The sequence below is a fragment of the Poecile atricapillus genome, chromosome W, assembly GCF_030490865.1.
Source record: "Poecile atricapillus isolate bPoeAtr1 chromosome W, bPoeAtr1.hap1, whole genome shotgun sequence".
In the NCBI taxonomy this organism is placed as follows: Eukaryota; Metazoa; Chordata; class Aves; order Passeriformes; family Paridae; genus Poecile; species Poecile atricapillus.
The window spans coordinates 10,282,373-10,307,298 of NC_081288.1; the positions used below are offsets into that span (position 1 = coordinate 10,282,373).

Sequence of the window (24,926 nt, forward strand, 5' to 3'; positions counted from 1 at the left end):
TTAGTGCAATTAGTGTGTGTGCCTCGGACACTTCTACTTTTTCATAGAAATAAGCCTCTTTGAGTGTTGTTCACTTTTTTTTTCCTTCCTTTGAAATCTGGGAGAGAGGAACAGGAGCTGACATGATTTGGATCTAAACATACCCATCATAGAATTGTTGGTGGATTAGACCTTTAAGATCTTATCTTAAAGATCTTAATCTTTTAATGATTAAGTGCAGCTATCAACCCTGCACCACCACCACATTCACCACTAAACCTTGTCCTCAAATATCAGACCCACATGTTTTTTGAACTTCCAGGGATGATGACTGCCACTTCCCTGCACTGCCTGTATCAATGTTTTACAACCCTTTCTGGCAAGTATTTTTTACTAATATCCCACCTAAATCTCCGCTGGTACAACTTGAGGCTATTTCCTCTCATCACAGTCCATTGTTAATTGAAAGGAGAGATTGACACCCATCTCACTACAACCTTGTTTCATGATATGAAAAATCTTACTATAAGTTCAGTTATGGTTCATCTTTCAAAACCGATGTGCTGAATTTTGCAGTTACACCAGCAGATCCACCGAGTTACAGGATAACGTGCTATTTCTAGTGAGTTAATGAAATTACATACCACATCTCACCATGCCTTCATGCTGAAATTCATGCTATCTCTCTGTCTTTGTGATACAGATTTAAATCACCAGAATTTGCTTTTATAGAAGAAAAAGAAAAACCACAACAGACCCACCAAAAGAGCTTGTTGCTTCTTCTTCTCAAGCTCTGATACTTCAGCCCTCTTTGGGGCCATGGTTGCTAGCCCAGGTGAAACTAACACAAGGAACACATTTAGAATGAAATTCAGTTTATACATGCAGAAAGAGAATTGTTTGCCTCTGTAATAAGATAACAGAAAGAAGTTCATTTTAAGGGGCAGACTGCAGTATGTATTGCACATTCTAATCTCTTTTGGGCTTTTTGGTACATTGGGACCAAAAATCAATATATTTGTTTGTGTATGGACTATTCCCATATCAAATCTTTGTTTAACTGATTCATGATAAAACTGAGTGCAGTATTGCCCATAACATAATTACCCATTACCACATAGGTAATACATTCTAAAAAACCTCAAGATTATTATCCTCTCTTTTCTGTATTGTGATGATGCTATGACAGTTACAGAAGATATGGCACAGACTCGTCTATGTTAGATTTTACCTGGACACATTTTAAGGTCTTGGCAATGTTCAGTCACTAGAAGAAAACCACAAGGGAATGGCTGCATTCAGTCCTGACTGAACATCTGGTGTGGTAGCACAGAGTTGGTCAGTAACAATCTCTACCTTGTCAGGATGGGAATTAATATAGTTATTAATACAGTTATTAATACAAGGCAAGATTTTGATACAGATATCCTAAATACTAATTACAGCAGTCAAAACCAGTTTGCGATGATTAATGTTAGGGGCTTTTAAATTTATGACTGTTTCTTGTTTTTAGTTACCTTTTACTGAAAAATGTCTAAAGAATTCTACAAAATTGCTCCTACTACACTGAAATTCAACTGACTTCTTTCTGAGTAGAAAATTGGGGAGTATAACATTTCTCAAATAGTTTGGGCTACCACATATCTGAATTCAGGTTTTTTTCACATAAGTTCACTAAGAGAACTATGAAATATCAGCAGCAAAGTATATGCTATAACTTGTAGCTTTGCTCCATCTGAGGAAGACTTAGCTGAATCTGGCTCAGGGAATTGAATAGTCCATGGTTTTGATTGTTTCAAATGTCTACATGAATATTGAGAGATAGCAGATGGAGTTTGAGTCAAAATGATGCAGTCTGAGATTTGATAATTGGTATTTGTTACCTATCTTATTATCAGCTTTTAGCCTCTTTTCTCAAATGTGTTAATAATGTAAAGGGATGTAAAGCTGTGAATAATTCATCTCTGCCTCTCTGTTCCTTGCACATGCATACCTAACCAGCAGAACAGGGCAGAACTTTCAGGAGAGTTTCCCTCATGACACTCACCTATGCCTCTGGAATCATCTCATGAATTCAGAATGGGAGGTTGTAGCCAAGGTCTCCCTTTCCTAACAAATATTTTAATTTACTCTCTACTGTGTGATAGTCTCTATAGTGTATTAATTGGTTCTGCTTGTAATCAACAAACCTGAGGATTTCTACTCTAAATGTGCAGAAATAACAGAAAAACATGGCTTACTCTTGCTTCAATTGTATTCAGTCCTGTATCTCAATAATGCAAACAGAAGTGGGAGGGTTATCAAACCAAATGAATAATTTATAAAGTATCAAATCTATCCACATGCCAAACAAGAAAATCATCAAAAGGGAACATGAGTAAAGCCTAATGTATGCACCAGAGAACTGTGCAGTGTTGGCATAGTTCAAAGATACTCATATGAAACAATGAACTGTGGTGAGGCTGATTTCTGAAAGATATTGGTGAACCAGTTCCAAACCACCTTATAATAATGTAATAAACAAAAGATTATATTAACAAAACTGTAAATCTCAAAATCCTTGATCAATTTAAGTTTCTGAGGGAAAAGTGTGATCATATTTTTTGTGTGTTTTTCATTTTGCTTGTATTTTAGACCAAATAATAGCTTTTGTCAGTAAGATATAAGCCAGTTTCCCCACATGGCTTTATAATGTATCCCACATATGGACCAAAAAAGCAACACATCTCTTTCATTGGTCTCCAGGCCTTCTAATTATTTCCTGTATAATTATAAATGCATACTTACATAGTTTTGCAAAGAAAATATTTATCATCTTTCAAAAAGGTTGTTTAAAAAAATATTAAATTGGGATAAATTAAAATTAAGCAGTGGAGATCAAATATCATAAGGGACTTTAGTTTCCTATTAAAAACAATTTCTATAATATCCATAAATACTCATAATTTTACTAAAACCAGTGAATACATTTCAGGCCATTCAAAGCCATCTGAAATTAAAAATATTATTCCAGATAGAGACTAGGATGAATGCGTAATTTAGTCATGTTAATTATTGAGGTTGAAGAGGGAATTCAGCACTTTAGTGTGAATGAAATTTTCGATACTAAGGGTGAGTCCTTAGTTAGGTTATGCAGAGCCTTGCAGAGGCTTTCTACTAGATTATATAAATTATTGTAGAAACCATCAGAAAGATCAATAGAACGAGTTTTCTCATTATACATTATAGATCTTAATTAGTGTATGATCCAGCAGCCATTAGTATCCTGATAAACCATACAGTTGTGGAAACTTAAGCATGTAGAAGCTTGTTAATTTTTTCTGGAAAGAAAATAATAAATGTATTAGGAAAAAAAACCAACTTATTGACATATGGAACAGGAAATAGTGATTTAACAGCATGGCAATAAATAATACTTTTAAAGACCTTCTCCAGATATCCCTGAGGCTGCTGAGTCATTCCAGGACTGTGTGCACTGAAAGAGCCGTGCTAATGAGCACAAAGTGGAATTTGGTTCTTGTGTTCACCACTGTGTCTATCTACCCAAAACAAAAACTGTGTTAGCGTTCACAGCAATCTGCAGAAGGACCAGGCAGGCTGTAAGCAGTGTGCTGAGTGGCTTCTGCTCAGTTTATTTTGTGTGTAATTGGACTGTTATTATAATTTTTAGCCTGGTTCTGCTGAATGGCTTCCTTTCCATTGTTCTTTTTGACCTTCTAATACAGATGTAGCCAAAAAGGAACAGTTTGGGCCTCACTGCAATTCAGGCTGTTACTGAAAAACTGTGGTATAACTGAGAACTTTGGTTTAACCAAATGAATTCTGCTGTAGATCTGTTTGGAAAAAAAGAAAGTCTTCATATCCTTTATTTCACTGTCTCAACTAGTAGTTTTGAGCACCTTCTCCATATCTAAAAAATAAAATCAAATAAAAGAAGGAATTTTTAAATGTGTTATTTTTATAACACATTTAAATAATAAATAATAATAAATGTTATTTTATTTTTAAATGTTTAAATAAATAAACAATAATAAATGTTTTATTCCAGTTAAAAACCCATCAAGTGTTTTTTATACTGTTGTTAGGTGCTTTTTGAAATACTTGGGGAAGTTTCAGGCATTTCAAATTTTGCTGTTAAGTGTTTAAGTTGGTATAATTTTTGCTTCTTCATGTTTCTGAAAGATTTGCCACATGCTGTTTGGTTTAAAGGACCTGTTTCTGAAGGGCTTTCTGTCAAGAGAACTGGTGATGGTGTCAAGGATGTGATGTGCTTACCTGTCAGGTGGAAATACATTAACTTGTATTTGTAGCTCTCAAATTTTGCAGAAAAAAAGTAGCTGAATTATTTCTCATGGTTTTCTGTTGCACAGCTAAAATGAAATCTTAACCCATATTTCTGTAAATGTTAGTTTAGCACTTAGAAAAATTACCCTGTAGTTTAAAGTAGGATGTGAAGATTGTGATATCAGATGAATTCTAGATAAATGTCTCAGTAGATAATTTATGTTTGCTACAGGGCCATTCTGTCATTCTGTCTGTAGAACACTGATTCACTTTTAAATGATTATCTCTGTCAGCATCCACTGTCACAGTACTATATGAAGATGATGTTAGAAGGGACCTTCTTCAGCTCCTGCATTCAAATTCTCTTTGAACCACCATCCTTTTGCTTTACAGAATGCACTTACGGAGTTGAACTTATCTTTTGTGTGAAATAAAGTAACATTACAAGTGTAAATTGAATTTTCTCTGTTATTTTGAAATAAATCCAGATCATAAATTGGGATAATTCTCTGTTTATGAAGGCTGTCCAAAATACATGTCAATTAAGAGGGACATATGTAGTAGGGCATAGCCTTCTTACTGACTGTCACTGAAAAGACAGGAAGTTTTGGCAAAGATATGGCAGCCTTGGTCAGTATCTGGAATTATATTTCCTATTTTACCTAAACCACTCAAAATGCAAACTGACACAAACACATTCCATGCAGATTATTCAAGTCTCAGGGAAATGTATATGAAAGATGGATTTTGATATGGAATTATTATGGAAAGGTTAGCCTGGACAGAGATAAAAAAATCCATCATTGAGCATGTGCTCAATGATTCATTGGACATGAATCTTGTAGGATCATAAAATTCTGGTGAATTTTACCTGTGCATATCTAACTAATGATATGTAAGTTAGAATTTTGACATATATCTATGTCAAAAAATTGAATTGTCTTATTCCTGAGTATTTCAAATGCTTTCATCCTGTCAGATCCCAAAGGACCTGTCAGGTGGTCTAGTCTGAAATCACAAACAAGATTGGTGTAGATTTTAAGGTTCTCCTGGTGTGCAACAATACACAGTGTTCTCAGTGGCTGCTAAATGTGGGTTACACTCAGCTGAAAGGGTGCAGTGAGTGATAGGCCAGCTCATGGTTTGGTCTCTTAGGAAAGGGCTCATTCTGTAAAGTCAAAAATAGGCAGCTACTCAAAGCTGATGGCTTATTTTATATTCATGGGTAGAGATATAATTCTTCCATTTTGTCTTAGGTATATGATTTTTCAGGAAGAATCCTGGACCTGCCTATATATTTCTTTATTTCCTATACAGAAAATTGATTGATGTCAGGAAATAGCTCCCCCAAGGCTGTTGGCATACAGTGAGAGAACAAATTGCGGAACATTATCTCATTCTCTGTAACTTTTCACATTTTTATTTGTGTTCATTAAGCTGTCATATGGTTTTGAAAGGCTCTTTTCACTTTTCAGTAAGGAAATAATTCCTGCCCTTGATGAAAATCATTATTATTATTAGGTAAAACCTAGATTAAACACTTCTAAAGGTCATCATTCTTAGCATTTTCTTTTCAGAGACATGAATATTTACATCTCTTTTTTCCCAGAGAATATGCTATTTTCATGTGACTTTTCTAATCTGCATTTTTAGGTAAAGCTCTTGTTTCAGTGTTATTATCACTACAATTATTTGGGCTCATAACTGAAATATCAATATTATATACAGCAATAATTAACTTTTTTCCAAGTTAAGTAAATTTTTAAAAGGTTGTTTCACTGTCTGAAGTTTTGTGGTTGAGTTTTTGGTTCCACTGAAATCAGTGTTCAGTTATAGCCAGTAACTTTCTTCAACACACTTGGCCATACATATACATATACATATACATATACATATACATATACATATACATATACATATACATATACATATACATATACATATACATATACATATACATATACATATACATATACATATACATATACATATACATATACATATACATATACATATACATATACATATACATATACATATACATATACATATACATATACATATACATACATATATGTGGTTTATTGTGTTGTATTATATGGTTATATGTATAAGGGTGTCTAAGTATTTCAACATTACACAAATACAGACTTTTTTATCCATATGAAATGTTGATATCTATACTGTGCAAAGTTTGTGGTACTGATTCATTACATTGTTGCAATTAAAACACTTGAGATGAATTTTTATAATATTTCATACTTTTTTTTTTTTCTTTTTAGCTTCCCCATGGGTAGATAAAAGTCGAACTCCTAACAAAATAGATCTGTATGATGTACGCAGAAGACCATGGTAAGCTTTCTTTTTAAAGGTTTGGGGTATATATATATATACAAATCATTTTCTTTCTATATATTACTGTAAAAATATTTTTTTCTCTTTTTTTTAATGCTACTTAATATTAGATGTTATTATTTTTCTTTTTAAAACTGGTTAGTTTTTCTAAATAAATGATTTTCAAATTTTACTCCTTGTTATGCAATATCTGCTATAGTTGTTGTACTATTGGATTACATGGACTTTTCATAAGAGGATAACTATCAAATATGTGTAAGACAGTTAAAACTCTGATTTTGTGCCAAAATCAGTTATAATCCAGAGTATTATACTGAACCATTCTTCTAGACTTTTGCAAATATTTGAAATGTGTCTCAGTGGTTTAGACCAGCAATAAAATCACTAGTTGTTTAAAAGATGGGAGAGCGGCAGGATTACTTCTTATGATTTTTTTTATGTAAGCCTCTCAAGACATAAAGCATTTTGATACTTGAATATAGTTGGATATATTTTTTTCAAAGGACTAAGTATTTCTGCCTAAGCTGAGCTGAGTAATAATTCATCTGTCATCAAGATCTTTAGCTCTGAAAGAGCATTCCTGCTTTTCAGTTATGTGATGACAGTGAGTTTTGATTAGTATATCCTACATCCAGACTACCTTAATGTGGTTTAGACTTAGATTTACTTAGGAGACACAGCAAGAGGGGAAATGACACCGAGGTTTTGAATTAGCTACAAGAGGATTTTGTTGGTTCAGCTAGTTTGAGGTTGTAGAACACAGTGTGTCTTCCATCACACACAAAGAAATGTTTATGCAAATTTATGTACTTCATACCATTTATATATTTCAGGTATATCCAAGGAGCTGCATCTCCCAAAGACATGCTTATTTTAGTGGATGCGTAAGTGTTTAATGTCTGAATATTGACATTAGCAAGATAAAAGTACTTTGATACATTGAACAAATCTCAGTCTGCTGAAAAATAGAGGGAATTAACAGGTCTTTGTATGCAAGTTTCAAAAATCTTGGTATGAGCAAAATAAATATATAATAGAAAATAGTTACAAAAAGCCCAAACCACACATGAAAATTATTTAAACTGGAGACAAGGAAATGTTTTTTTTTTTTAAATCACTTCAATATTTTTCTGTTTTCATCTTACTAATTACTGGAGCAATCAAGTTAATATTTCTCATGTGCATGCCAAGAATTTTTTTAAAGCACAAACATACAAACAAATAACTAGAAGCATTACAATAGATGTGATAATGATTTAATGAGCCTGAAAGATAAGAATGTGTGTGGACTTTGTGTTTTTTTACAATACAGATTTAAAAATTGCCAAGTTTGGTTGCTACAAAGCATTGCTAGAAAGCAAGCAAAGAAATGAATAAAAGCTTCCTCTCTGCTTCAGCAAGGCTTCCGTGGTGTTGGCAATGTTGAGGGACTGAAGGGAGCATTGAACCTGACGTGTCAGATTGCTTTGTGCTGAAAAGCTTCTCAGGCATAGAATTTGCATTTAATGTTTTTACTTGTGGTGAAGTGCTTTTATATCAGCAGTGAGTTTTATCAACATTTGTTATTTCTTCACTTCAGCTTAGGTTTTGCCTTGAATCAAAGAAGCTGTCATTTGCATCTCTGGAAATCCAGAGCTGTAAATCTGTGTGTAGGTGTATAAAATGTTTAGATAATGCATTTGCTGAAGGTGGTAAACTCAGATTTCTTGAAAAGGAAATGAGTAAAGGATGTAGCATTATGACCCCATCTAAGGCACAGGACAGAAACTTTGTATGCCAGTTTTGGACTTACTTTAATAATGAAAAATAGTTTAATAACATTAATGATGAGCTAGAGAATTCAGAAATTAAATTGAAAATTTTAGTGCGAAAGTTGGTGGAAGTTCTGGTGGGTGCTCTGTATTTTCTTTTAATGTTTTATATAATATTTGCTGTATTCAACTTTTCTATTGTGGGTTTTTGTTAGGAGTGGGAGTGTCAGTGGATTGACCTTGAAGCTGATCCGCACGTCGGTCATTGAGATGTTGGAGACCTTGTCTGACGATGACTTTGTGAATGTAGTTTCTGTGAGTATCTGTTCTTTCCACAAAATTTGCATTGTCAACAAAGCCAAAAGCAAATTACTTTTAATACCAGGTGTGAGACTTGAATGTTAAGCTGCAAAGAGACTTAAAATATATTGTATTTGTTTTCTTATAAAATAAAATGTATGTCCTAGATTTGATATTATATATACATGTGAGTGAAGGGCAAAAGTAATTTAAATAAACTCCTGCATAGCCAAATTCTCCTTTCCAATATAATTCTATGGTCTGTATAAAACCTCTCCCATTAGATTGCTATATGGAAATCCTCTTGAAATAATTGCTGGTTCCCAGACTTTCTACACAGAAGATATTTGGATTGCTCATGTTGTTTGATTCATAATGACAGTAGATGTGGAGCCATATATCTGACCTCCCAAGAAATGTTTCTGAGAAGTTCTACAGTTCTTCACCACTTGATGGGTGGCAAAAGAATTTTTCTCATAATAAATAATAAAATAGAAGAATCCATGAAGAAGGTATGAGAAATTTTCCATTTTCAGGTGAATACCTTGGATGTCATGTTCTAGCCTTAAGCAAAGCTTTTTAAATTTTTTTTATTAAGCTGTTCAACTGTAGAGTTTTGATTCTAAGGATTTAGGACATATATTTAAAAACAAGAGGCAGCCTCAGTGAGTAACTGGAATTATTTTGGAGATAATTTCCACTTGTAGAGTTATGTTGTAGCCAGCCTAAGGGAGAAATTCGTGAAATATAACTAAAAGAAATCTTTTTATAAACCACTTATTGCTTCATTGTTTGCTGAGAGTATAGCTACAACTTTCTGTAAGGAGCAGACAAGCACTTACTCCCAATGGTGTTTCCTTTGTTAAAGTTTTTAATAGTGGATAACACCATTTTCCGTGGTCTAAATTGCAGTGATAAAACAAAACAAACCTCTAATGTTTTTTTATTATTGTTATTAACGGAAATAAGCTTCTCTGTAATGGTACTGGGGAGTTGAGATCTTCTTTGTTTCACCAATTAAAAAAAAAACCAAAAACACTTGTAATCCTAAACTGATGGAAATTGATTACTGTGTTCAGTGGAGCTGTGCCAGCTTTCACTGCTGGAAAATCTGGACCCTCTACTACCTCTTGATTTACACATAATTCCAAACTCTATTGTTACATTTGCTCCAAGATGGCCAGAAATAGTGTATTTTAATGCTAAGCCTTCCCTAGGCTGTGAGTATTTTATTAGCTAAAGTTCACTATTATTCTAATGAGGCCTCAAGGTTGGGATTTGTGTCAAAAAAGGACCTGTAATCCTTAAATATTTTCTACAGTATATTTCCCCAGGGGTTTGTTATTATAATATATAAGGGCCATTTTTTCCCTTTGTATGAACTTTAGAGGCTCACATCAGAAATTTGACTGCAGAAGCAAAGAGGACATTTTGGTCATGTTGTTTTCATCATCATCATCATCACATGCCTGTGAGGGCAACAATCACAAAATGTCCATAAAAGAACAGGGCATCTCTAAATTTTCATAAAGTTCTGTTTGGTGTTGTGCCCTTATAATTTAAAAGTCTTTATTAAAAGTTTTCAGTATTATAATTACTTTTGTATAACCTGTGCTTTCCTGTATTCAGATGATTTATTAATGGAATTGTGGTGGAGGTGTAACAATATGTATATAAAATACTTTATTTCTCTAATAGACAGGAAGTCATAGCTATAGATAGGGAACAAATGGTTGTACTACTATAAGGCATTCTATAAGTAACAGAAGTGAACACAGAAGTTTGGTCCTTGAAGATTTTTTTAAAATATTTCTTTTGTTTTTTAAAGATTTGGCAGAATCAGTTTAACTGTTAGACTAGATAGTCTTCAAAGTCTTTTTCAACATAAATGATTCTATGGGTCTGTCATCTTGATTCACAAATATTCCAGAATGGAGTAGGTATACCTGAATTTCAACTCTGGTGTTTTCTTAGTAAACTCAACACACAAAAGATCAACTTAAACATTTTGTTCTAGTTGAAATAAATACAACTAATTCTATATTTATTTTTTTTTAAATTTATACAATATATTGCATGTTTTTGTTTAAGAACATTATCACCTGAAGCATCCCAATATTAGACATGACAGGGCAATGGAGAAGTCTGAAAAGCTAGGTGAAAATGTTCAGTTAATACAGCATTAGCATATGGATGTATGAACACTAACACTAACTGGAAGTTCTCTGCAATTTTTCTTTCCCTCATGGATCTTTTGGCCTAAAATGTGACAGTTGTTTTATGGCTTGTTAGCTTTAATAACCATGGAGTCTTTGGTCTGGGGTTTTGAGTTAACTAGAGAGCTGTTCCAGCGCTAACCTCTGCCAAGATGTTGTCCCACAAAGCCCATATGCACAATGATTCATGCCCACAACTGAAAGACGTGAATTTAAGCTCACGTCAATCACTTCTTATAAGTGACAGGAGGATTTAACAAACTGTGCCTTGTATATGGTGAAATCCTAGAGAAAAAAAACCTTTAAAGTAGACGTACTAAAAACATTAGTTCTACTGAATAAACATAGCTCCTGCATTTAATTCCAGGGAAAAAAAGGTTGAATGAACTATTAAGTTGTAAAAAGATAGCCAGGGGTTAATATATCATGGTTCCCTTTGGGATTTGCATGTTCCTTATCTGAAGTGCTGTGCTTTGTTGCAGGGAGAAAACCTGCTGTTTGAGAGGGCTTAAATGTATGAGTTATACAGCTGTTTTCCCACTAATCCGGTTATAGGCTTTGATAGCAGCGAGCGGTAGATGATAGGGGCAGCAGTTCTATCCCAGCACGTCGTGATTTAGTGACTTGGTTTCAGATGTTGACACAGAGAGTGTAATTTGTTTGTGATTGTGGGTAGTGTGCAGGAGAAATGTATTTCAAATCTGCAGAGGTGCAGAAAGCCACACAAAGGAGAAATCTCCCTCACAGCAACAGATGTGTTAAAGGTCAGGAGCTGTTGTAGTTTTAAATTCACTTAGCCTTTAGAAAAATTCAAACTAGTATTTACTGTTTAGGAACTGGAAATTAAATGTCATGAGCATACAAGATAGAACAGAATCATATTGTGGGAAAATTGAAAGCTCATCTCCTGCTTTTGTGCAGTTCTGTGCATTGAGTAAACTCATAGGGAAGGTGATTTCTCCATGAATAGATTTCAAAGAAAAAACTATGCACCCAGCCTACAATATTATTTTTGTGGATAAAAAAATCTGTGGATGATACACCTCTTTTCCCATTGATTTTTAATAGCAGTTTTTCATGTAATTCTACAGCTCAGTGGTTGCAAACCTGTTTACATTGTCTCTCTTCTAAGTTGGAAAAATCTCCTAATTGAAATATTTAAATATGGTAACAGAGGGAAAAGAAAGTTTTGTCACAGTCTTTTCAATATATCAAAGGGCTCCTTTCCCTTTTTGCTACATGATCCATCCTGTATTCTGCAGTTCATATTGCACCTATATTATCTTAAACACAGAGAGGTGTTCCTTTCATTCTGGGAGCTACTTTCTTAAGTTTATTTTAAAAATTAACATCCCATGGGTGGAAACCTTAGCCTGAAGTCTTGGTGGGGGGAGGAGGATGCTGGATTCTACAGCCGGGTAGCACGCCATGCTTATACTATCTTTGCCAGAAATTTTAGCTTTGTGAGTGTACTTCTGTTTGGTTGGCAAAAACTTGAAGAATTTTATTTAAAAATAACTTAAACTTTGTTTCTTTTATTATTTCAATGTAATGTTTTTAGGGGGCCTGAAATTAAATTGCATACTTAAATGGTATGACAGATTTTTTTATTGTGTTTTTGACTTTTGACCCAGAAAAGTGCAGTGGTGCTTAGTTTTTCCAAAAGCATCTCTACTTGATGAAGAAATTAAACGTGATCATGGTATCAGTGGCACTGAAGTATTTCTGTTGGTGGATCTAGAGGGAATGAGGACTCCTATATGAAGGGGTTTTCCTATGTACTTTGTTTCTTACTTTTTCATTTTCCTTAATAGACAAGACTGAGGGGAAAACTTGAAGATGCCTGACATATTTTCTATTATTTGACAAATAAAAAACTACCTAGAGAGTCAGGTTCCCTCTACAATAAGTATATCTGCATAAGAACCTCTCTTAGTGATTTAATTCTGAAGCATGTCATGTGGCTGCAATTAACTGTACAGGCTCCTCATCATCATAGCTGTGTGAGGCAGTAAACAAATACATGTAATTCCTTTTTTTGGCAGGGTACATGGTTTGTTTTTTTTTTTTCATAGTCACTGAAAAGTGATAGAAGGGCAAGATTAAGTCTGAGTGTTGAACTTCCTGATTCTCTTAACAGCAATCCATCTAACTGACCTTGCAGTTTGTCTTAAATTGAATGGTTCATTTTCAAGAAAAGGGGAACAATGATTGCTGCAGATAAACACATCTTTGTAGAAATGTTCCTTAATGGAAAATCATTATCATTCCCTAATGGTAGGTCATTATCTTGCATCTTCCATATTCAAGGAGCAAGTGAATTAAATGAGGTTTTTTTCATACAGGTATATTTAATAAGCACTGTAGGTGCAGGGTTAAAAAAAGCCCAAGGAAGTTATGATCAAAATCTAGTATTCAATTTATTCATTGCTAATAATTACAGGTAGAGGAAGGCTATGTATCCATGGAAATATATGTAGGGGAAATATATCTGAAGGACATGTTTAGCAAATATAATGAAGATAAGCATTCTGAAAATAACAATGAAGAAAATTTGGAAATTATGGAAACCAAGGCATTATTAAGAAGTTGGAAAGAAATTTCTTTTTAGCAGCAGGAGTTACAGTACTATAAACAGCATCATGCAATGTATTGTAGAATTATGTTTCTTTTTACCTTGTCTCCAAAAGGAAAGTCAAGAAAGGAGTCAGTGAAGACTTTTAAGAGTAAAAGTCTTTCAGGTGGGGCTGGAGTTGAGAGGAAGATTATGGTAGGGAGGATATTATATTAGCTGACTCTTTTGAAATGAGGTTAACTTCAGTGGCACCCTGATCCTCACGAGAGCAAATTACACAGTTTGTTGTCAAGAAAAAGAAAATTGAGGGACCACTAGGACTCGAGCTTCTTGCAGTCTTCATCTGACATGATGAACCAGAAATGCTTGTACAGCTTCAGTGACAGGGGTAGAGGTAACTTTTCATCTAAATGGTGTATGGATTGATGGTTCCCTTTCCCTCCTGGAAGGCAAATTATAAGTGTTTGAACTCAGATTTTGACTGTATGACTCCTTTGTTGTGGCTGAATACTGTTACATATGTGTGCAAGAGATCAGTAATTTAATACAAAAAGGATTGGCTCAGATTTTACAAAAAACATTGTAGGTGTTTTCTCTGAGGACTGAAAGTGTTTTACAGGTGATTGCTTGGCTCTAGAAAGCATTTTCTCACACACCTGAGTGCATCATCTGAGAAGCTGTGTTTGAGGCATGCTCTCAAACTCACAGAATTCAAGGGTTTTTTTGGTTGTTCTGGGGTACAGAAATAAATAGTTTAATGACTGATGTCATCACAGATGAGAAGTGCTCTTGCTGGGGAAACTCTTGTATCCATAGGTTCTCAAACCTGTCAGATAAAAACACTGCAAGAAGCACTAGTTGAAGCCAAATAAATTTGAATGGCATATAACTAGTTAAAATACCTTTAAAAATTCCATGGAAAGATTCTTGTTGTCTTCATATCAATATTTAATGGCTTTCTGGAAGATGCACTTTAAGTAAACATCTACCACTAAATGTAATTGTTGCAGTTTATTGCAGAAGTAGCCAAGGGAATTTTAATGATCCGTGATAGGTGGATGGTGAGACAGTATGCAAGAGGTCAGATTGGATTGTCTCATTACCTCTTTCAGCCTTAAATCAAGCATATGTAAAGATTTTGGTTGGTTGGTTGATTGGTTTTTTTTTTCTTTTTTTTTTTTTTCTTTTTGTTTTGTCCTGCCAACTTAAATATTTGTCCCAACTAGTTCATTAACCTTAGTTATTAATGGACTAGAAAGTACTTAATGACCCTGGTGTGATATAAATATTCAAAATAGTAAATATTGCAAAGCTTTCATCTTTGCAAACAGGGAATACATACCAATTACTTTTATATTTTCTCTATATACATAACAGTTTTTCCATGTCTATCTAGCAAAAGACACATTCAGTATTTAATCATTTTCTTATCCTTAAAATAAAATTTTCTTGTTAACTTCATTTTAACAAGCCCTGCAATATTGTCTGTGCAATAAGTCCAAATGACAAATACTTACATAATGCAGGCATATACAGAATAGTCTATGACAGAGGGGTGAAAATGCAGTGTTACTTTTACATCCAGTGATGATATTCCTTGTGGTACTTGCTTACATTTCTTCTGGAATATCTGGCTTAAAATAATAATGTCAGTGTGTAAAAACCAATATAACATAAAAATCATGTCAATTCTTCTCTCTCTGAGAATTACAGCTCAAACCAGGACCATCTCCAGAAGCCAAATTGCCACATTCACCTGAGAACTGTGCTAGGCCTTTGTAACACCACAACCAGACAGATCCCACACAGAAGCTACTCATGTTTTTATTCAAAGACCATCTGGACATAACTGATATGTTGCTACAGGATTTAGAAAGAAAGAATCTGTTTCAACAATTTTTTCTTAATTTCTCATTTCAACTGAGCCTCATATAGCTACAAATAGACTTGACAAACCTTTAGAAGCTTAAGGTTTTATTCTTTTAGAACGAAAAATTCTAAAAAGGCCAAGCCTTTTGAACTCTGGAATTTATTTGTTTATGCATCTATTATTTTACCTGCAAGGGCAAAGCATATCATTGCAGATTCAACATCCCAAGAGAGCTGAGCTCTGTGCCATGTCTCCTACCAAATGTCTTCCCAATGGGTGCACTATATAATGGAGCACATGTATATATACACATACATACATAGCATATATTTATATACATGTAAATCAGGTCGTTCACACAGGTTGCACAAACAAATGCAGAGCAAACATGTGAACATACATATGAGTTTCACTATTAGAGACTTCTAGGACCAGCACCTCTGTTTTACACAACTCTTTCATCTCCAAATCAACTAAATCATCTCCTTACTCTTATTTAAGGCTTCTTCTCTTAAATATTCCATACTAAGTCCTGTGCAAATCTGAAATGCACTTTATAGTTATTAACTGTAACTTGAGCTTGCTGTAGAAGGGAAATGTTCAAAATGTGTGTAAGATAGAAAAAAAAGACAGGAAAAGGTTTGGAAAAGGAGTAGTACAAATTTAAAAACAAGATCTGTTTCATTTTGTATCTGTCACAGAGCGTTAATTCTAGGGAAAAGAGTACTTGAGTGCAGGAAGAGCCAAAGGGAAGGGAAATTAGAAGCTCAAATTCTACATTAGGATGTCAGGAGCAGGAATATTGCTGGAAACTGTACATTTATTACTGTACAATATAGCTGACAGCTCCAGATGACTAGAAAAGTCACCTCCATTCCTACTTTGAGGGATTGCTTTGGGCATCAATACACATTTTTATTGTCTCCTCTTATAGCTGTCAAATGTCAGGGAGTCAGATTTCTAACTACATGAATGGGGGTCTGTGATTTCCACAGTAAATCTGAGCTCTCTAGTATATTAGTAGTATTTTAAAAGAGTAGTTTATAAAAATTAGTATATAAAAAGTAGTATTTAAAATGCATAGTTTATTGATATATAAAATTATTTGATAGCTCTACCTCATGGTTCCACTGGCTAATAAATCTGTTGGCTCTTTCTAGTTTCTTAATTTTCAGCAAACCACAAATCTTACTAAAGAGGCCCCTGCTTCATCAGACATATTGATCTTGGGATGTTTTATGGCATGTCAGATGCTGGACCAAAAGTGCATTGCTGAGTCATCTTTCCAGCTAGGAGACTCTTATCAGGAAGAGTTGTGACAATATCATTAAAAATTTGTATGGAAGAATGGTTTCTTGAATAATAAACTCATCCCTTACCAGTTCAGAAGAGGCTGGGCTGGGCTGGCTTTAATGATTCTTCTGGAGAAAGATGATTCACCATGTTAGTGAAAAAAGAACAAAATGCAGGCTTTCCTGAAGTTTTGAGATGAGGCAGAGGCTATTTGTTCTGTGATCCCCTTTTTAAAAATATCCTTTCTGTAACAGTTATCTATTGGTGAGGTAATAGTTATGTGGGGCAGGCAGTGTCGTAGTTTGGAGTGAATCTAAAGGCTCTCCTAACTTAGGCAAAGCATGAATGAAATACTCATCAAGTTCTCAAGTCTCACACTTTCAAGACTCACACTTTTCCCTCCTGCCTTAGCAGCAGCATCTCCCATGTCAGCACTGTGCTGCTGCAGCCTCCTCAGGGCTCTGGAGCTGCAGGCACCTGCCCAGCCAGGCACAGTGCTCTGCCCTGAAAGGGGGACAGGCACATTGCAGTCAGCATGTGAGAATGCAGAGGTGAGGCTGTGCCCCTGCTGTCCCTCTGCCATGTGAGCTGATGCTAAAATGTGTGTCTATCTTGTAACTTCTTGTACCAATTAAACACTCATCTTCAAACCCTCAGTAACAATCTCACATATCAAGAGATTCTGTAGGTAACAGTTTTATACTTGAAACTTTATGTCTGATGACCAGTGAGGGAATGAGAAATGTTAGGGAAATTCAATGTAGACATTAGGAAAAGATTCTTCACTGAGAGGGTGGTCTGGCACTAGAACAGGCTCCCCTGGGAACTGGACATTACTCCAGGCGTGTCAAAGTTCAAGGAGTGTCTGGGCAATGCTCTTAGTCCTGTGGTTTAGATTTTGGTAGTCCTGCATGGAGCAGGGAGTTAAACCTGATGATCCTTATGGATCCCTTCCAACTGGATATATTCTCATGATTCATCTTTTTGGCAAGGGTGTTTCACGTTTTAAACAACTTGAATTTGACTGAATGAAGATTCTCCCAATCAAGTGATAACAAGAAAACATCTATAAAATATTTTTCTAGGAAGTTTCTTCCTGTTATAGCTGTTTTCCCCAGTGCATCTGAGGAGCAGTGCCATGGAGGGCAGGCTGCAGGGCTGCAGCGCTACAGCAGCACTGGAGTTTAGATCAGCCAGCTTTCCCTGGGAGATGCTGAAGTTTACAGTACTGAATTTTTCAATAGGAGTCAGAAACACATGATTATAAGTAAATAATACATGTAAACTTAGCCACAGCAGCATAAAAAGACCATAAATTTCATGTTGCTAAGCAAATTCGTCTTTCAGCCTACACTGACTTTCTGTGTTGTAACTCTGAGACTGACAGTGCAGCATCATACTTTATGGTCTGAACATTAATCCTGGGGTATTTAGTGGGAGCTCTGCATTGATTTATGTGCAGATAATAATATTGGTTATAAAGGTTAACAAAGCTAACTGAGAGCAGACTCTGACCTTATATTTGGCTTTTTCCCTAATATTTATTTTATATTCTTCTGCAATATTTTTTTCAACAGTTTTTTATTGATTTAAAAGTTTTATTGTTGTAGAATTCTGGTAATTCTGGTGTATGATTGACATATATATGCTTAACAGTGAAAAGAAATGCAATATATTTAAATCTCAGGAAATGCCAATAATGCAGATTGTCATATAATCCTAATTTTGTTTCATTGATACTTGAAATACAATTTTAGAAATGCAGAAGTTCTCCTCAGTACTAGAATAATTTTCTTATATTTTCTCTACCATGTATCTGTAGGATTGTACTGAAGACTGTCTGTACATAAGCCATAGAATAAAAGAAAAAAGTTAATCTATATCAAGATATGAATGGTGAACTTTGATATCACTTCTCTCACGTCAAATTACAAATCTTTATTGCTTGAACTGCCTCAGATTTTCTGTGTACTGAGAATTTACATGGGAATAAAACTTTGCAAATTGCCTTCATACTATTCTCCAAATGGGTTCTGATAAATATTTATAATATCTTCTCGCTGCTCAAATACAGATCCTAACTGGCCTTATTCAGGATTCAGTTATTCTTGGGATTAACCCTGAAATCCTATTACCAAGGCTAAAGCAGCAGGGAAAAAAAAAAAAAAAAAGGAAAAAACAACAAAGCCGGATTTAGCTACAAAATGAAAGCCTGGTGAAATCAGATCTATTTCACTATTGCTCATTTAATACGTATGGATACAACTGGGTCACCAAGCTGATTTAGCCACGAGGTAGAATAGCATAGCAACAAACCTCAGCAGATTGAAAATCAGCAGCACCAGGATCTGAGTGAGTCTTTAGCAAACTCCCTACATTTTCCTCAACTTTCAGCTTTCCTGGAATGATGTTATTGATTTTTTATGCCTTTGGGATTTTGGTATTTTAAATGTATTTTATCTCTACAGAAAGTTTAAGTGCAGAAATTACTGCCTGGTTCAAGTTAGTATGATTTTCTATAAAAGATAAACATTTATGAATGTTTCAAAATGTCAACTTTCATGCAGTTTAAGTCAGGTTCTCATTTCATGTCAGAAATTTTGAAGAAGGAATTTTTTCTAGGGTTTAGTTGGGTGGGGTTTTTGGGGTTTTTTTTGCAGGTTGTTTGTCTGGTTTTTTGGATTTATTTTTTTTTTTTAATTTGGTTGGTTGGTTTTTTGTTTGTTCAGATTTTGGTTTGGTTATTGGTTTGGTTTGTTTTTTTGTTTTGTTTTGGGCTTTTTGGGTTTTTTTCTGGGGTGGTTTCTTTTTTGGGTAGTTTTGTTTTGTTACTATTAATGTAGAAATGCAATTCTATAAGATTCTGATTAAACATTGTATGTTGAATCAATAGATGTCAGTGAACAAACTGACAGAAGAGGGAGGCACTAGGTAAAGATGATTGTGAAAATCTGAAATTTTACAAGGACCTGGTCCTACATACTTTATGTGATCGCTTCTATAGGTTTTGGAAGCACAGAAGGACATACAGAAAGCAGGCTGTGGTTCACAGCTTTTCCATAATTTTCAACTTCTTAGAGTCAGGACCTCTTGTGTTCAAGATGTGGAAGTTTTCCTTTAAGGAGGAAGTTGAGATTTTTATATTTGTGGGTTTTGAATCATTTAGAACACGAATATATTTTATTGGTTTAGTTGAAATGAGAATTTTATCCTAGTCACAGAAAGCCACAATGTCCTCCACCAGAAATGTAAAATTTCACATTTCAGGGTACTTTTCAGACCAGTTCAACTTTTTTTGTTTTAGTGCCACCTAGTGACTAAAACTTGAATTTTTTCTTTTTCAATTTATTGGCATTTGGTTTTGCCTTTTGAAGTAATGAGATGCTTTACAGAAGATTTTGTCCTTTTCAAACTGAATCACAGAGTTCATTCTGATTTCCTCTATTTCTTCTTGTGAGGATTTATGTTAAATTATAGCTATGATTTTTGAGAAGTGTGGTTTGCTTTCTTGGTCATGTTAAATAATTAAGCAAAAAACTGTACATATTTATATTTATGTATACATATATAGATAGATTTGTATGAAGATGTCGTATACAGCAGAAAATAAATTGCTGAGTGTCAGAAACAGTAATAAGCACTTTCTGATAAAAATAAATTATTACCTCAAGATACTGTTCTTTAATGCTTTAAAACATTTATTTTTTGATGCTCTTTTCAAAGCCTTCTGGTTTTGCTAGTGTTAGATAAATGTATATTCTAAGACAGTGCAGTGAAGGGAATGCTCTGTGTTTCTTTTCGTAAAAGAAGCAGAATCAATTGAAATGTTTTATTTGTATTTAAATAACCTCCTACACTTGCCAACAGAATGATTTACGTTGGATTTTGGATTTATATCCCATAAATTTATATCCCTTATATATCTCCTTGGGAGATGGAGATATATTTAGAATTATAGAGAGAGATAGATGAGTATACAGAATAGAATTTGAAATATTCATCAATTCATACATTGTCTGTGAAATCAGGGATTTTCCTCTCACAGTGTTGTAGTCTTCAGAATTAATGGCATTAGCTGTATGAGCATTTTGAAGAAGTTTAAGTGATAAAATATTTATGAGAATTCATGCTTTAAAAATGTGTGCCTGTTTGACTGTGTGGTTTAAATGACTTATAGCTAATGTCTAATATAGGAAATAAATAATACCAAGGTAAAAGGCAAATTTGATGACTTGGAATTGTTTGCACAAGGGAAAGAGAAAAAGCATATTCTTGTAGTGGGGAATTAAGATTAAACCTTGTTGCCACACCTTTGCCTTGGATTTCCTTTTTTATTTCCTGTTGTTTCACTTTTCTCACTAATTAAATGAGAAAAGTTCTGAGCTATTTCAGAAGTCCAAGATACTGAATAATGTTTGAAAATGACTGTGATGTTAAAGTGTGGATGGCCCTGGGAGTTATATATGCTCTGAGTAACTTCCTGAAGTTTCCCAGCTGGGGAGAGGTTGGTGTCTGAAAAAAGCAAATTTATAAAAGAAGTTTCCAATAGACAGGGCAGTTTATATCTGCTGAGAAGATATAAAACAAGTATTAAAAATAATACAATTTTGGAAAATAACTGCACAATATATTATAAATAGTTTGAGTTTGTTTTTTTCCTGATCTATTTTGTTTCCTGGTTTGTTTTGTTTTTTTTCCGAGGCTGCTTGATAGCTTTGATCTTTCCAATTAAACATCTCAAATGGTATTTTCAGTCCCTGTATATCCCAGTTCTGAATTCTGATACTTTCTTTCTTCATTTCAGGTGGTTTCTCTTGGAGTTGGGGGGGTTACACACCCCTTTTTGACTTATACTGCCCTCTTAATGAGAACACCTCTCTGTAGGGTCTTATTATTCATGTTTTGATATGCATGGGGACCAGATATAGGAAACAAATCAAGATTTCTGTTTCACTTCCCTTGAATTCCATAATAACCTCATGTTGCGGTAGCAGTTTTAGTAATTTTATTAGAAGGATTTTCAGGCTGAGACTGTGAAAAAGAGGAGGCTTTTAGCAATGCATAAATAACTATTCTGGAATTAGAAGAGGTTTTCAGAATGACAGCCTCCTGTTTTCCATAAGTTCAGCTCTTGGGGCACTGTGGAGTGCAGAGGTCCATGTGGCTGGAGGAGCCCACAGCTCTGTGCAAATACCCAAGGGAGGGGAAAGGTCTCAAGCATTTAAATATTTTGCTGCAGTTCTGTATAATTTTTCACTGTTTTTTTTTCGCTTGGTTTTCACAAGTTGATCCTTTTCTGAATCAGAAGATAAAGTCCTTTGAACTGTCATATTAGTATTTCTGTTTCAGACCTTCTCCAGAAAGACAAAATTCAAGCAGCATTAGGCTCAAAGCCCTTTGTTTGGACTTTCATGTTAAATTGAATTGGTTTTCTTATCTTTCAGGCTATTGAGTTGTCCCATATATGGCCAAAAATTGTACTGGTGGTCTGAGGTCAATGAGGTCAAGTTCTCTTAACACCTTTTATGCCCCAGTAGAAGGCTGTGTTATTCCTGCCCAAACCTGTGAGCAGGAGGTCTTAATTTCCTCAGAACAGAGGATTGTTCTGGGACATCCCAAAGGTGGAGAATGCAAAAGGATATAAATACATGGGGTAGTGAGAAACAATCCAGTGGAGACTGCATATAGATTCTATACCTTGCAGGTATAATTACAAGACAGATTTAATTATAGTAGTACTTCATGATGTTTTAAAATTAAAAGCTCAAGGTTATCCTGTTTTCCATGATCTACAACTGTTTTGCTGCAAGCCTCTCTTATTTTAACTCAGATAAGGTATTTTTCCATATACTTGAAAAAATAGAAGCTGTCATTGGTGGTGACAGACTGTATAGGGTGGCTTTATATTTTAACAATTGAATGGTTTGCCTCTAAATGTCTTATATTGTTTTGTAAGTGAATCACTAAGTCCAAGGCATCATTAAAAAAATTTAATTTATTTCCTTTCTACCAATATCACTTTTATTGCATATGTTTATATTTACTGCAGTAATTAGGGGAAGTGCCAGGCTGATAAATATCCAACTGACATATTTCACATGGATACACTGAGAGTACTTTGTTCAATAAAGTACCTTAATTTTATCCCTTTGATAGGATTTGATTTCATAAGAACATGGACTTTCTGAATTGGCAACTGGTTTCTGAAAGCTTACATTTAACTGAAGAAAGTTCTTTCTTCAGTTACATACTAAGTTACTGTGTTTTCAAGAAATCTTGTGAACTGAAATGAGCCTTGTTATGGTACTTAGGGGTCAGACAATGTGACCAGTAATCAGTAGAAGCTTACTTTTGGCTCCTAAGTTAAGATGTGTAAATTTTTACACATCCTAATGTGCAAAAAAATGATGTTTGCTATTATGTTTCAGACGAGCATAACTAAAAGCTGTCTCAGTTTGGTTAACTTTAAGTTTTGAATGATCCTGGTGTTTGTCACATAAGGAAGGTCAGTGTTAAGGATGATCTGATGGCTTTTACAGTTGAAATCTTTCCATTACTGAAGTAATGAAGTTTACTGGAGCCCAGATTAATTAAATTCACCCCTGAATTTTCTTTCCCCCTTTGAGCATTTTCATCAGTCAGATTTGAGCCTTGCCTTCATCTCCTAGCAAAGAGGGAAATGTTCGTTCTGGAGGATTGTTGTTCCATCTACTGGTTCCTTCATCTGACCAAAAACTCTGTTCATCTTCTTTTCTGACTGGCATTAATGTTAATGTTGACTGATGTCTCTGCAAACAGCTGGCTCATATATTTGCTTAATTAAATTACAGCATTTCCAGACTTTGGTTGATGTAACTCTCTCCATGCTACAAATGTGTCATTTCTCTCCTTCATTTTACATCAGCATTTGTGCATCTACAGATGCAGATGCTTTGGCTTGACCCTTTGTTCACTTTACAGCATTTGTGAGTGCAGTGCAATTCAGTTTAATAGGGAAGTGTAGTATAGCAGTATAGCATGGTTTCCTTGTCAGCTGCCTGCAAAGTTTGAACCTGAAGTATTCCTGAAAATATTTTTAAAATAGTTTCTGTAGCCAAAATTATCAATCCCTGTGCTGGATACCTGACCTTCTTAGAAATAATTATTCTGATATATTTACAGGACTACTTTGATTTGTAGTTTAATGTTAGTGACATTCCAGGGAGAAATTTTCTCATGTCTCTAAATCATCACTTGAATGCCTAAATTGCTGTTTGCTGTAGCCAAGACAAGGCGTGCACGGGCCATAGGATTGAATTTAGGATTTCTTTTATATTAGGTCATTAAATAATTTCTATAGAATGTCACTGGTTAAGCAGAGGAGTGTTTTCACTTTATTTTTTGAGATGAAATAGGCTTTTTCAGGGCAAAGCTGCCTACTAGGTAATGGTTTTTTTTCTACTTGCCAGGTACAATTTCTGTATTTTTACCCCAACTCACAATTAGAATTGGTTTTCAGACCTTTTCTTTATAAAATTACTTTATGCCTGTAATTTTCCTATCATGGCTATAAATTTAGGTTGAGGCAAACTAAAATAATTTCGCAGCACAGTAGCTGTTTTCACTCCCACATGGTTTATGTATCCAATAATCATTAGGTGATTTACTGGTTACTTCTATAAGAAACCTTTATTGGAAGCACCACTGAATGCTTTGAGTCAGTTTTTTGCATCAGTGAACTGGTTACAATTGTGTGACCATCTGATGGGTTTGCTTAAGCAGCAAAATATGCTGGGTTTTTTGGTCCCAAAACTAATCTTTTTCAGGCAACATGGAATACATTAAGAACATACAATGTAACCCCCTAATAACACAAATTGAAATACTAGGCATTGTTAAAAATGGTTTAATATTATTAATCCCTTTATCCTTTCAAGTTTTCTTTGTTATACAATGTCCTACAGTTACAGGTTGGTATTTGCTGATGAAAGCAGTTCTCTCTCTGTGCTTTGTGCCTGGTACTTAATGATTTATTTTAGATTTGTAAGTAGCTGAGCCTTTATTGAGGCCTGTGATTTTATTTACCTTTTAATCTAGAGAGCACTATTGAACTAGTTAACAATAGTGAGACTTAAACCAATGAGGCTTGATTTTCTAAGTTATTTTAAGGCTTTGCACCAGGTTGACAGCATAAAATTATATTTATGTTTACTTTGAGTGAACATCCATAATCAGGAAGAGGCATAATAATCTGCTTTCAGTTGAAATGTAAATTGTGAGGATTGTATTTTAGTATACATGAATATATGTATATTTATACAGAG

The 24,926-nt window shown here is 34.5% G+C and overlaps 1 protein-coding gene across 2 annotated transcripts in view; it reads left to right on the forward strand.

Annotated features, from left to right (window-relative positions):
- The window catches only part of LOC131591742 (voltage-dependent calcium channel subunit alpha-2/delta-1-like), a 362,151-nt gene that overhangs the window by 255,102 nt on the left and 82,123 nt on the right, over positions 1-24,926 (forward strand). For both annotated transcript variants that reach the window (XM_058862758.1, XM_058862760.1), the window contains exons 8-10: positions 6,546-6,615; positions 7,452-7,502; positions 8,585-8,684. In XM_058862758.1, the coding sequence (XP_058718741.1) occupies positions 6,546-6,615; positions 7,452-7,502; positions 8,585-8,684 (221 nt within the window). The remainder of the gene's footprint in view (positions 1-6,545; positions 6,616-7,451; positions 7,503-8,584; positions 8,685-24,926) is intronic.